The following is a 13294-nucleotide window of genomic DNA, read 5'->3' on the forward strand; positions in this document are numbered from 1 at the left end:
GAGATGACCCTTATACAAGCCGGATGCACCTGAATAGAGTTGGGGATGAGTTCTTTGCGGGGGAGTTTTACTTGTGTAGTTTGGGGGCTTTAAACTAGCTCAACAGGAGTGTTGGAACCCGGACAGTCTATCAGACAGTTATACCAGGGTGTCCAAAACACTTGGAAGAATGGCTAACACTAGAATGAAAAGTAGCAAGTTAATAAGTGTAATTACAGAAATAAAGAAAGAAATTTCAATCAGGGTTACACAGCATGTATATGAATGCACAGAGTTTAGTTAATAAAATTGATGAGTTTCAGGGCCAGGTTGCTATATGGAATTATGATGCTGTGGCTATAAAAGAGACATGGCTCAAGGAAGAGTTGCACTGGCTGTTCAATATATCTGTTTTAGAAAAGATAGGAAAGGAAAAATGGAGGGTGGAAAAATGCATTACCAAAGAATGGTGTTGAGCTGCAGAAAGTGGATGTTTCAGATGGTTCAAATACAGACCCAATTTGTCTAAAAATAAGGAATAAAAGGTTGCAATTATATTGTATTCTGTAATCTAGACACCACTGCATGGTGGAAAAATTGAAGAGGAACAAATCTGCAAGCAAATTGAAGAGAGGTGGAAACATCATAGAGTAGTTTAATTATCCTTAAATAGACTGGGATATTGATAGTATAAGGGGCAGTGAGGGACAGGCATTCATTGATTGTATTTAAGATATAACAACAGTGAATGTTCAGTCCAACAAGAAATGATGCACTGCTGAACCTGATTTATGAGAATGGGTGGGCCAAAGAAACCAAATGGGAGTTGTGGAGCATTTAGGGAACAATGATCATTATATCACAAGTTTAGGATTACAGTTGACAGGGACACAGGACAACCACAAGGAAGAATAATTAACTGGGGGGAAGCTGGGGTAAGAATGAAGTGGGGCTTGAAACACCTGGAAGTGGAGGTTGGCAAAAAAATGCTGTTGCTGAACTACAGGGCAGTTCGACGGCAGTTGAAGTATACTCCTTCAATGGGGAGAGATGGGACAGATGAACACAGAGGATGAAAAATGAGATTAAGATATAAAAGAAAAGGTCTCCTTCCTATTGGAAGGATGTTCTGAAACTTGAAAGGGTTCAGAAAAGATTTACAAGGATTTTGCCAAGGTTGGAGGATTTGAGCTATACAGAGAGGCTGAATATGCTGGGGCTGTTTTCCCTGGAGCGTCGGAAGTGGGGGGGTGTCCTTAATAGAGGTTTATAAAATCATGAGGGGCATGGATAGGGTGAATAGACATCCCTAAGGACTCCCTGGGGTTGGGGAGTCCAGAACTAGAGGGCATAGATTTAGCATAAGAGGGAAAAGATTTAAAAGGGACCTAAGGGGCAACTTTTTCACACAGAAGGTTGTGCGTGTATAGAATGAGCTGCCAGAGGAAGTGGTGGTGGCTGGTATAATTACAGCATTTAAAAGGCACCTGGATGGGTATATGAATGGGAAGGGTTTAGAGGGATATGGGCCAAGTGCTGGTAAATAAGATTAGATTGGGTTAAGATATCTGGTCGGCATGGATGAGTCGGACCGAAGGGTCTATTTCTGTACAGTATATCTCCATAACTCTAAGAGGTAGAAAATGTAATTAAGAACCAAGCCAAAAACAGAAGGTTCAGAAGGGAAATAAAACAGCAGAGCCTAGTAAACAGGATTGTGCATCAAAGAGGAGCAGCTAATGTAAAGTGGAATCCCAAAGGAGTAGTAGGGCTGATAAGGGGCCGACAAGGGAATATACACATGGAGATGAGTGGCATGGCTAATGTGTTAAATTAATACTTTGTTTCTGTCTTTACTAAGGATGGAAATACTGCCCAGGCCATGGTGACAGGAGGAATCTCAGCCACATGAACATTTTAAAATTGCTAAGCTCATGGCATTGGATAGGCTGTTGGTATTTAAAGTTGGTAAGATACCGGCACCAGATGAGATGTATCCAAGGATATTGAACAAAGTGAGTGGCAATTACAAAGGAAATAATAATAACCTAGACTCAGGGGTGGTGCCAGAGGATGGAAGAAATGCAAATGAAACTGTCTTATTCAAAAAGGTTGTCGGGACAAGCCCAGCAATTATGGGCTTGTTTAACTAAAGTGGTGGGGAAACTTTATTGAAATAATTATTCAGAATTTAATTATAAACACATGGAAAAGTCTACTTGAATTAGGAAGTACCAGCACAGATTTCATAAGGGAAAGCCATGTTTAACTAACTTGCTAGAGTTTTTTGAAGAGGTAACTGAGCAAGTTGATGAGGCTAATCCTGTTGATGGGGTGCACATGGACTTCCAAAAGGTATGTGATATTGTGATGCAAAACAGATTTGTGAAGAAACTTGTGCAATAACTGGAACAGTAGCAAAATGAACACAAAGTTAGGAGGGATAGGAAGCATAGATTCACACCTAATAAATATTTTTCAAGCGTAAGGTTTGTCATGGATTCCCCAGGATTTAGTTTCGTAACTCTTACCTTTCCTGATTTATCATTATTGATCCAGATTTTGGTATGTGAGGACAGTTTCCAAGTTGGCAATAATGCAAAACTTGGAAGTATTGTAAGATGTGAGGAGGACAGTGCAAAACTATGAAAGGACAGTGAGATGTTGGTGGAGTGGGCAGGCAGTTGGTGGACAAAGTTCATTGCAGAGAACTGTGATGTGATACTTTTTTTTAATCAGGAAAACACGGAAATACAGTCATAATATAAAGGGTGAAATCTGAAAGGATTTGCAGAAGCAAAGAAACCTGAGTATTTATGTACGTAAGTCATTAGAGGTAGTAGGACAGGCACAACAAGTTATTAATAAAGCATACTGTATCCTTAGCTTTATTAATAGTGGCACTGAATACAGAAGCAAAGAGATTATACTGAACTTGAGTAAGATACTAGTTGGATCTCAGCCTTAGTATTGTGTACAGCTGTGGGCACACCACATTTGGAAGGATGTGAGTGTTTTGGACAGAGTGCAGAAGAAATTTACAGAATGGTACCAGAGATGGGAATCTTTGGTTATGAAGATAGATTGAGGAAGTCGAGAGTAGATTTTCTTGGAGAGGAGATTTGAGAGGATATTTCAAAATTATAAAAGTTGCTGAATAGAATAGATAAGGAGAAATTGTTTGCTTTCATATGATGACTGAGAATGAAAGAACACAGATATAAAGTAATTTGCAAAAGAAAATTTGTGGGAGAAAGGAATTTTTTGCATAGTTAGGATCTGTATTGTCCAGCCTGGAAGTGTGATGGAGGTACTTTCAAGTGAGGCATTTAAGCAGCTATTAGATGATAATTTAAAGTAAAAAAAAGTCTTCAGGGTTTCAGGAAAAAGGCAGGAGAATGGCATTAAGTTGTAATGCTCTTTCAGAAAGCAAATGCAGACACAACAGCAGTCCATCAATCTCCTTCTTCACCTTAACTATCTGATTCTCGATATTTTGGTGATTTCTATCTCAGGTAGGCTTAATTAGATAGGGGATCTTGTTTATATAAATGGATCTCAGATAGTTGTCTTCAACTGTAATCTCTGCAGGTAAAAGTGATAAATTTCTGTTAGAACAAGATGCTGAAATGTCAGGCATTAATATGTGATCAATTCTTCTGTTCTGAATTCGAATGACCGGAAAAAGACTGAATGCAGAGTGTCTAAAGAACACCCTTGTAGTATTTCAGCATTGGTTAGAAAATATGGCCGAGTACAAGTGCCAAATGAAGAATCAGTGTGTTCTTCTATCTTTGCTCATGTCAAAAAGCTGTTAAACAGTTTTGTTAGCTTTTCATGGCTAACAATGTAGTTAGGGTGGTATTCATTCCATTTTCAAGGCTGTTCTACATGGGGATCAGCAATGTTCACTGCTGTTCAGAGCATACACCACCATTTTTCACATCCTCCAATAGAATCTCCATGGAACCGTCTGAGAAATATTCAGCTCATTCCTTCCAATTATTGCATTTTAAATCATTGATGCCTAAAGTTCTGAAAGTAGCATTTCAATTTCGATGGAAAATTTCAATAGAAGTTTTCTTCCCATTGGAGGAAGAGTCCATCGTAACTGACATTTTCCATCATTAGCACCCACCATCACATTAAAATAAGGATCCTCTAGTAATTGTGCATTGGGCAGTGTCATCGCTATGGGGTTTGAGCACAATATCTCACTTCCTGTCTAGTTTACACCTAAAATGAAAAATCGGTGCTCAAATGTCATGAGCATCACAGCTGAGTTGAGTCCTAACTTACAACTTCCAGCAAGAGTAATCAGGATGTAGTGCTATTTTTCTTCACCTCCCTGAGGAAATAAATGGTACTGCCTTGGAAATGGATATCAGTGAAAGGAAGACGTGATGGAGGAAGGGCGAAGCAAGTCATATTGCTCAGAGAAATGTGTGAAAACCTGCAAAATAAACAAGATCATGAATTTGTGCTGCAATGGAATGGTGTCACCACTCAGCATATAAGTTAGACTCATTACAAATTAAGTGCAAGACAATGAAGCATCTTTCACCAAATTGTTAGATTTAATGATCTAAAAATGCTTTGGAGATACCTGAAGGGTAAGGTAATCAGCCAGGATCTGGATAGGATGATAGAGCTCGGACAACCCATTGATCACAGGGACTGAGCCATCTTCTGCTAACTGCTGGAGTTCCGAATGTTTGTAAACCCGGGCCAGAATCAGGTCAGTCATCCCAGACAACACCCTGGAACATGAGCCAAGCAGACCCCGACATTAGCAAATAATCTCAAATTTAGAAACTCCCAAGTCAGTAAGAATCAAATGTTAAGTTTATATTTTTAAAAACTGTTTCTTCTTTTTTATATGCATTAACTACCATCACGCTAGACAACACTTGAACTATGTTCACTGCTCTAAAAAAAAAGTTAATCTTGTTTTCACTCGGAAACCTTGGGTCAAATCAGACAGCATTCTAACCTGCCTGATTCACTGAATTTGAAGGCAGATCACAGATGTGAACATATATTTGAATACACCATGGCATCTAGCTCACCACTTCATATTGGAAAATAACAGCCTCTGTCATCTGTATGCAGTGGATAGTAATATGTGGCCTGAAATATGTTCTTTATAACTCTGGTGACCTTGTCAAGTAATGATTTTCAAGGGACCTCTAGAAATAAGTGTTTCTTGTTCAATCAACAAGATCAATTGCATAAAGAAAGTAAACTTGGCTGCAACATATTGCATGTTCTCAGGCCCATTTAACCAATCACATTGATTACTGAAATTAAACGACATTACAAAGCAAAGGTTTGATAAAGTATTACTAAGGATTTCTAAAATATGCCTAACTTTATTTCATCGCCCAGTTTTCTTCATCTGAAGGTGATATTCTTGCTGATTTGAGCCAAAGGGAGAGGTTGAGTAGGTTTGGGCTGTTTTCCCTGGAGTGTCGGAGGCTAAGAGGTGACCTTATAAAGGTTTATAAAATCATGAGGGGCATGGATACAATAAATAGACAAACCCTTTTCCATTGGGTGGGGGTGTCCAGAACTAGAGGGCATAGGTTTAGGGCGAGAGGGGAAAGATATAAAAGAGACCTAAGGGGCAACTTTTTCACTCAGAGGGTGGTATGTGTATGGAATGAGCTGCCAGAGGAAGTGGAGGAGGCTGGTACGATTGCAACATTTAAGAGGCATTTGGATGGGTATATGAATAGAAAGGGTTTGGAGGGATATGAGCCAGGTGCTAGCAGGTGGGACTAGATTGGGTTGGGATATCTGGTCAGAATGGATGAGTTGGACCGAAGGATCTGTTTCTGTGCTGTACACATCTCTATGACTCTATAACTCTATTTATTGAGACAATGGGATCTGGAGACAGTTGGTTTATCCTCAGCGCAATATGTTGTTTTTCCAATGTGGATTCTGCATGTGCCAAGTTTAAAAGGTTCTGCTGAGAATCAAAAGAGCTAACCCACCTGACATCACTAAATGGCCAGTTAAACAATTGGCAAGTTGTTGATATCTTTAATCAGAAGCATGGGGCTATGGCAGCATTTAATAACAACAAGGAGTAAGAGGCACAATAGAATTCTAATTCTTCCCCAGTGGAGGGCTCTCTATGCGGGAGTCCTCCCCCTTTCTCTCGGGGATCTGGGGTGGAGGGTGCTGCACGCAGCAGTCCCCTGCAACCGCAGATTGCGGTGGTTCACGGACTCCCAGCCCAACTGCTTGTTCTGTGGCGCTGTGGAGTCTGTGGACCACGTGTATATTGGGTGTGGGTGTTTGCACTCCCTTTTTGATTTTCTTAAAAACCTCCTCCTCTGCTTTTGGTTGCACTTCAGTCCCACGCTCCTGATCTTTGGGCACCCGGTACGGAGGAGGGAGGGCAGGTCTGAAGACCTCCTCGTGGGTCTGCTCCTGGGCCTGGCCAAACTGGCCATAAACAGGTCGAGGCAGCGGGCCATGGAGGGGGTCATTAGGGCCGACTGCCTGCCCCTCTTCCGCGGTTACGTTAGAGCCCGGGTGTCCTTGGAGAAGGAGCACGCGGTGTCCACCAACACCCTGGAGTTGTTCAGGGAGAGGTGGGTGCCGCAGGGAGTGGAGTGCATTATTTCCCCCTCCAACTCTATTTTGATTTAATCCCTGCCCTCCCCTTCACTGTTTGATCACATAGCACTGCCCTTTTGTGAAGGGCACTGCCTGTCACTGGCCACTCGGGTGTTTTCCTATCTTCCTGGTGGTGGAAATTGAATAAAGATTCGTGCACTTTGTGTCTCTCACTGTGTCTCACACCTGCACACGCACACCATGGGTGCTGGGGAAAAAAATAAGCACTACCGCAGTTAGGCAGTAGTGTGGGGGTTAAATAAAAAAAAAAAAGAATTCTAATTCTGATTGAATTCTAATAGAAAGGGACACAATATGACTGGACTAAACTAGTCCAAGATGAGGAGCTACATCTCCAGTTTGTAGAACCTGACCATTGGGAACCAACAGAGTAGAAGTCAATAACAAGGGACTAGGAGGTAATAAATATCTTCTAGAGGGCATCTATCAGGAATGAAGGAGAACCTACCTTGCAATTGTGCATTCTCAGTGTCCCAGTCGATTATGCCTGTCCAAGCAGATAGTTGCTAACTTGTGTGCTCTCATTGAGGGTCATCAGAAACTTTGTGGAACCCATTTCAACAAAATGAAGATATTGAAGTGTATTTTTGGCATAACAACATAGCTAGTGCTTCAAAGTCAGTGGGTGTGTCTCTTGTAAATAATATCTCAAGTGACATTACCAATATATGATAACCACAGAATGAAAACTGAAAGAACTGCGAATACTGTAAATCAGAAATGGAAAAGCTCAGCAAGTGTGCAGAGAAATCGAAGTTAACGTTTCGGATCTGATGACCCTTTGTCAAAACTGTTCTGAGGAAGGGTCACCGGACCTAAAATGTTAGCTATGATAACCACAAGCTTAGTAACTTGTACAAATGGCCACAAGTGAAGGCTGAGGATGAAAAGGGAACAGACTGCCGTCTAGTGCCTGTCTGGCCCAAGGTTCTCATTGCAGCCTTGTTGTGGAGATCCCAGGGTGGATTCAGGGACTCTGGTTGTGAGGGCTGCATCTCCAAAGTATGCTGCACCAGTCTCAATATATGGGCAATATCTGTACCAGTGTGGGCACAGCTGGTATACACTCTATTCTTCACTGCACCATTTGTGCCGCTGACCAGTCAACCCAATAGACCACAATATTCATTGTCTGCATGACACTGTGCCATTCCTATATTTGCTCAGAGTAATGCCATCGTTGGTTCTGCATGGGGTTGGTCACTCTCTTAAATGGAAAAGCTCGTGCTCAAAGCAATGAGACTCTGTAGAGCAGATGAGATGAATGGGCTCCTCCATTTTCACTCCAATACTTTGCAGGACCTCAGCTGATTCTGACACATTAGCACATGTCTCTGGCTGATTCTCCAGGTACAGCCACCTGATGTACCAATCCCTAGGCTCTCACTTTGCTGAGCAGGGCTGCATCTATCCTCATCCTCCAAAGGGGACTGGCAACAGTCCACTCCACCTCTGTTATATGCTCCGGTGCTGATGTGATCTGTCCTTCATCGCGTCACCCTTTCTAATATTACACGAGGCCCCCACCCCGAAGACTGAGTACTGCATCTGTGCTTGGGCTATGCTGAGATGATTTGACTGTACAGGACCCAAATCTTACTATGTTGACTCCTCCCCTACTGCAGCTGGCTCTGTCGGAGATATGAGAGAGAATGGTAATGGGAGCTAGGGTAGAAAACAGATGCTCCTCTCAGTTCTCCTGAGACTCACAATTATTCCGTACCTCTTCCAAGAGGCATTTTAAAATATTGAACTATGATACTGTCACTGGGATAATTAGCCATCGAACATAAAGCTTGCTCTGGCCTTATCCAATATTCACACAGGCACACTGGTCAGGGTAGAGGAAGCACTGGACAATGCTGTGACCAAAACTGGAGTACACTGTCACTTTAGTCTCAGCAGGTTTCTTAATAAGTTTCTTTATGAGTGGCACAGTGGTCAGCACTGCTACCTCACAGCACCAGGAACCCGGGTTCGATTTCTGTGTCAGGTGACTATGTGGAGTTTGCACATTCTCCCCAAGACTGCGTGGGATTCCTCCAGGTGCTCTGGATTCCTCCCACAGTCCAAAGATATGCAGGTCAGGTGAATTGGCCACACTAAATTGCCCATAATGTTGGGTGCATTAGTCAGAGGGAAATGGGTCTGGGTGGGTTACTCTTCAAAGGGTCGGTGTGGACCTGTTGGGCCAAATGGCCTGTTTCCACACTGTAGAGAATCTAATCTAAATACAACTATAGGACTTTTATCAAAGCAAAACTTATTCAATGATGATACAGCAGTTGGTTGGCATATACAGTCAATAATACAGGGCTAAATGCTGCACTGAAAAACATCCCATTCCTCCATGTTGGTCTCAAATGGTCTGGTTTCCAGGACAGCCAACTAAATTGAGTTTTTGACCTATGCTATTCTGGGGTCTAAAGGCTGTTTCAGAATCTTGTCATATGTGAAGTCAATGCTAGGCACATTTGGATGTGACCTAGTAAGGGGGCAAATATATCAAAACTTTTATTTTAATAAAGTGAAGCAGGAATGCTTCTCAACTTCAATTCACTCCTGGCAGTTGCAGCTGCCTTTTATCGGTTCCTCTGCCCATTATCCTACCCTTCCTCTTCAGAGATGTAGCTAAAACTGATGAAAGAGTGACATCTGGCCCAATATTCAATCCACCTGAAGAGGAATCTGCTTGTGGACGTACAGAGAGGGCCAGCAGCTTACCTGAATTACAAAAGAGGCCTGAGATCCAATTTTCTGCCACCTATGGTACCGCCATTTTGTTCAAGCATTGACTATTTGCAAAATGCTGAGCAGAATCCAACTTCCACCTACATATCCAGTTCAGTATGCAGCTTATTTGGAGACAGACAAGGGGGAAATAAACTGTTAATTTCATTGCCTGGATGCTATGATCTTTATTTAAAATATGGAATTCCCTTTCCCCATTCATTGCACCTTGAATAAAGAGTGAAATTAATGCCCTCACCCCTTTCCTTCACATACACAGATTTACATTCCCTTACACTGTTACTTGGGATTGGAGTGCCACCCATTCACCAGCCTCTACAATGCAGACTGCAGGAGACATAGATGGTGCTTATCTTCCAGCTATGGAATCATTTCACTATGGACAGAACCTTTAAAACTACGTGAAGGCCACAAACATGGAAATTAAGGTTTCTATGACTTATAAATTACTTTCCTAGACGCTGTTAGCAATTAAAAAAAAGCCCTTCTTCATTATCAGCTAAGATCAAAGTGACTTTGGCCCACCAATAGGGTTTTATTTAACCAACCCTTTACTGCCAGTGCCTTGAAGGCTGAGGAGGTGCTTGGACTTCCTGTCTTAATAAGGCACTTAACCAATAGTGTGCCTTCAGCTGGTCCAAATGTTAGACGTTTCCACTGTAATGATGACTAAAGGCAAAACTGTGTGCTGCTCAAGCCCACAGCCTAGCATACTTTCAGAATACTGTGCTTCCAGTGCCCCAGGGTCAGTACTTGGCCAAGAAAATTGGCCCATTTATATTTATTACTGTGAGAGCTTCTGTAAAAGAACATGAATCAATTACTCAGAGCTTTATTTTCTTTCTGCTTGTTATTGTACAGATATGAAAGATAGTTGTTCAGTCTCAGCTAACAATGATCCAAATGACTAAAACATTGTAGCTATTTCATTAATCAGTGTTCAATGATCTAAGTTAAACCTGAGAATGTTCTCAGTACAGCGAGTAAAAAAAAAACATTTGGAGGTGCAGTCCTAGCTGTTCCCTCAAGAAAATCCTATTCGAAGAAGCAACCTAAAACAACACTAATAGAGGTTGCTGAGCAACAGCACACGCATCAGCTTTTATTTAGAACATTTATACTCTGCTCTGTCTTCAACATTGCATTGTGGGATTATTTCAGTATTTACATTAATGCAAAATCCTTATTTAAACAAGCATTCCCAATTGCCTAGATACAAAAATAAAACGATTTCCTGGGTGATAGTTTTGGCCTGAATTCTTACTTAATCATAGAATCCCTACAATGAGGAAACAGGCCTTTCAGCCTAGCAAGTCTACACTGACCCTCCAAAGAGTATCCCACCCAGTCCCATTCCTCTATTACTCTACATTTACCCCTGACTAATGCACCTTACCAACACATCCCTGAACACAATGGGCAATTTAGCAAGGCCAATTCACCTAACCTGCATATTCTTGGAGGGTGGGAGGAAACTGGATACCGGGAGGAAATCCATGCAGGCACGGAGAGAATGTGCAAACCCCACACAGACTGTTGGAGAGTCATTTACTGGAAATGTTCAGTGAGGCTATGTACATTTGAAATATGACATTTAATACACTAATAATATTAGAATAAACAAAATCTTGTTTAAAAGAATTTTGGCAAATTCAACAGCCTCCAGAGTCATACATTGCAATGATATTGATTCAGCCATATATATTTAGTTAAAATAGCCTTATTGGCGATCCACATCTGAATATTCATTTAAACAGCATCTACCATTAACCAGTACAAAAGTTTGTGGTGTTCACCTTCAATTTAGAATTATGACATTAACTTATCACGCACAGAATATCTTAATGGAGAATAATTATTTTTGTTCAGCATTGTTTTGACATGAGTGATGTTTAATATACAACTAATCAGCAGGGCTGATGCAAGAGTACAACATAAGACTCCGTGGATGGAAGTTCCATGCAAAATTATGAAAACGATGTTGTGCAATTGTACGAATAGAAATTTTGCATTTTTAATTATATTCTGCAGACAAGAATCAACATATTCAGATTTCAGCTTGACATAACATTGTGGAAATAAGGGTCACTGTATTTCCCCAACAGTTTATCACCCCTCACCTTCAATTTGAAATATCACTTGCCTTCTTCAACTGAGTAAAGTGCAGCTGTGGATTTATGTGTCAATAGTTGGTACCTGGCCCGGGATTGAATGCAAGAAGCCCTGTGCATTACAGCAATAGAACAGACTCCATCAGCAACCCCAACCTGCTTTGGGTTTTGGTCCAATGTCTTTGGCATTATGATGGATGTCTAACCAGTCAGACTGGTCATCTAATAACTGGTGTAAATGATAGGTGATGATGCAGCCCGAAGGTATTCTACATATTGACAGTGGGACCAAGCAGATTAATTGCCCATATGCCTTCGATGACAGGTTCCCTCCCTCCTGCCTTGCTGTTCTTCCAACCTGGATTTTGTCTCTGCAACAGCGGCAACATTGGGAGAGAGGGAACCCTTGATTAGAGGGGTTGGAGCAGTCAGCGTGGGGGAGACTGGATTATCCTATATTATTCATTCAGGAGACATGAACTCTTGTGGCTAGGCATCTGTGATGGGAGCAGCAGCTTGGTTTTCCCTGTGTACACCGCTCCTCCAATCACTTCTGGAGTCAGTTCCTGCTCTGAAGAACTGTCAGCTTTAACTGACAGCCAATGATATTTTTTAAAGCAATGTCAATTTCTGTAAAGGCCTCAGGTTCCTTTTTTTTTCTTTAAAGCCTGTCAGATAACCACAAAACTGCCTGAAGGTTGAAACCAGAGGTTCTGGCCCATAGCAACTGTCAGCAAAACTGACAGCTTCAATCTTTTCTTTTAAAGCTATTCTTTTGGCACTTGTCTTTCTGACTTTGAGCCTGATGGTGGATTTCCAAAATTCCTCACCCCTGAGTTTCATAAAGAATTCATTCAGTTCTTGTCACGCCTCATATTATGCCATACTAGGTGGCCACACATGGAAATGCCAGTCCCACCCTTACCCTCCACTGAGATCACAGTGGGATCTGGATTGTCCTTTGCCAGGAGCACCCTGTAGGAACTGCTCATCATTCCTCGAGCTACTTCTCTTCTGTCACCTGGAGACGTTATTCCTTTTAGTCGAGGGTCCCAGAATGACATCTCCCCATTCCATCCAATGATGCTAGTGTTTCCATGGTGCATTTTCATTGAGTTCCACTTCCCTTCAGCAGGTCTTATTAAAACTGTAACTAGGTATATAAAGCCACAAAAAAAAGCACATAACACTAACATGGAATGTTTTTGAAACTATGTAAGTATAAGCATTAATTTATGTTCAAAACAGTGCGTTTTCCTCCTACTTCCTGTTTGCAAAAAAAATACAACAAGCTGCACCCGAGTTCAGTTTGACCACATGTCGGAAAAAAAAGGTAAATTATTTTTTACATATCTTTGCTGCTCCTTTTCCATACATATTTTCTTTGTAATTTTATGTAACATGAAGAAAACTCTAATTAGCAAAGGTGTATATATTTACTGTTCACTTACAAACATAATCTTTTGTACAGTAAAATATTTCATGCAGCCATACTATTTTTCCCTATAAGAATCTCCAAAGCTTCTTTATATGCGACTAAGCGTGATGTATGTTTCCTTTGTTTAGTAATTATAGGTTCCAACTGCATCAAAAGCTTTGTGCAAATTATAACTATGGTTGTACTAATTGTATCGAGTTCCTGTGAATCCAGTAAACTGAACAATGCAATGTGTAATTAAGCGCTGTCGCTCTGGCATTACTGTCAATTGCTTTTCTGTTTTTTCCACAGCTCAGGGCACCAGATGGTCCAACCTGATTACCCAGAGTGCAGTGCAGAAAGCAGGACAAACAAACAATGACAG

At 41.3% G+C, this 13294-nt stretch overlaps 1 protein-coding gene across 1 annotated transcript in view; it reads right to left on the reverse strand.

Annotated features, from left to right (window-relative positions):
• Positions 1-13294, reverse strand: part of otc (ornithine transcarbamylase) — a 75346-nt gene that overhangs the window by 25425 nt on the left and 36627 nt on the right. Inside the window, exon 5 of the mRNA XM_043700831.2 lies at positions 4586-4739. Within this exon, the coding sequence (XP_043556766.2) occupies positions 4586-4739 (154 nt within the window). The remainder of the gene's footprint in view (positions 1-4585; positions 4740-13294) is intronic.

Source organism: Chiloscyllium plagiosum, unplaced genomic scaffold, assembly GCF_037043375.1.
Source record: "Chiloscyllium plagiosum isolate Xiang-an unplaced genomic scaffold, Cpla_swu_hap1 HiC_scaffold_12, whole genome shotgun sequence".
Lineage (NCBI taxonomy): Eukaryota > Metazoa > Chordata > Chondrichthyes > Orectolobiformes > Hemiscylliidae > Chiloscyllium > Chiloscyllium plagiosum.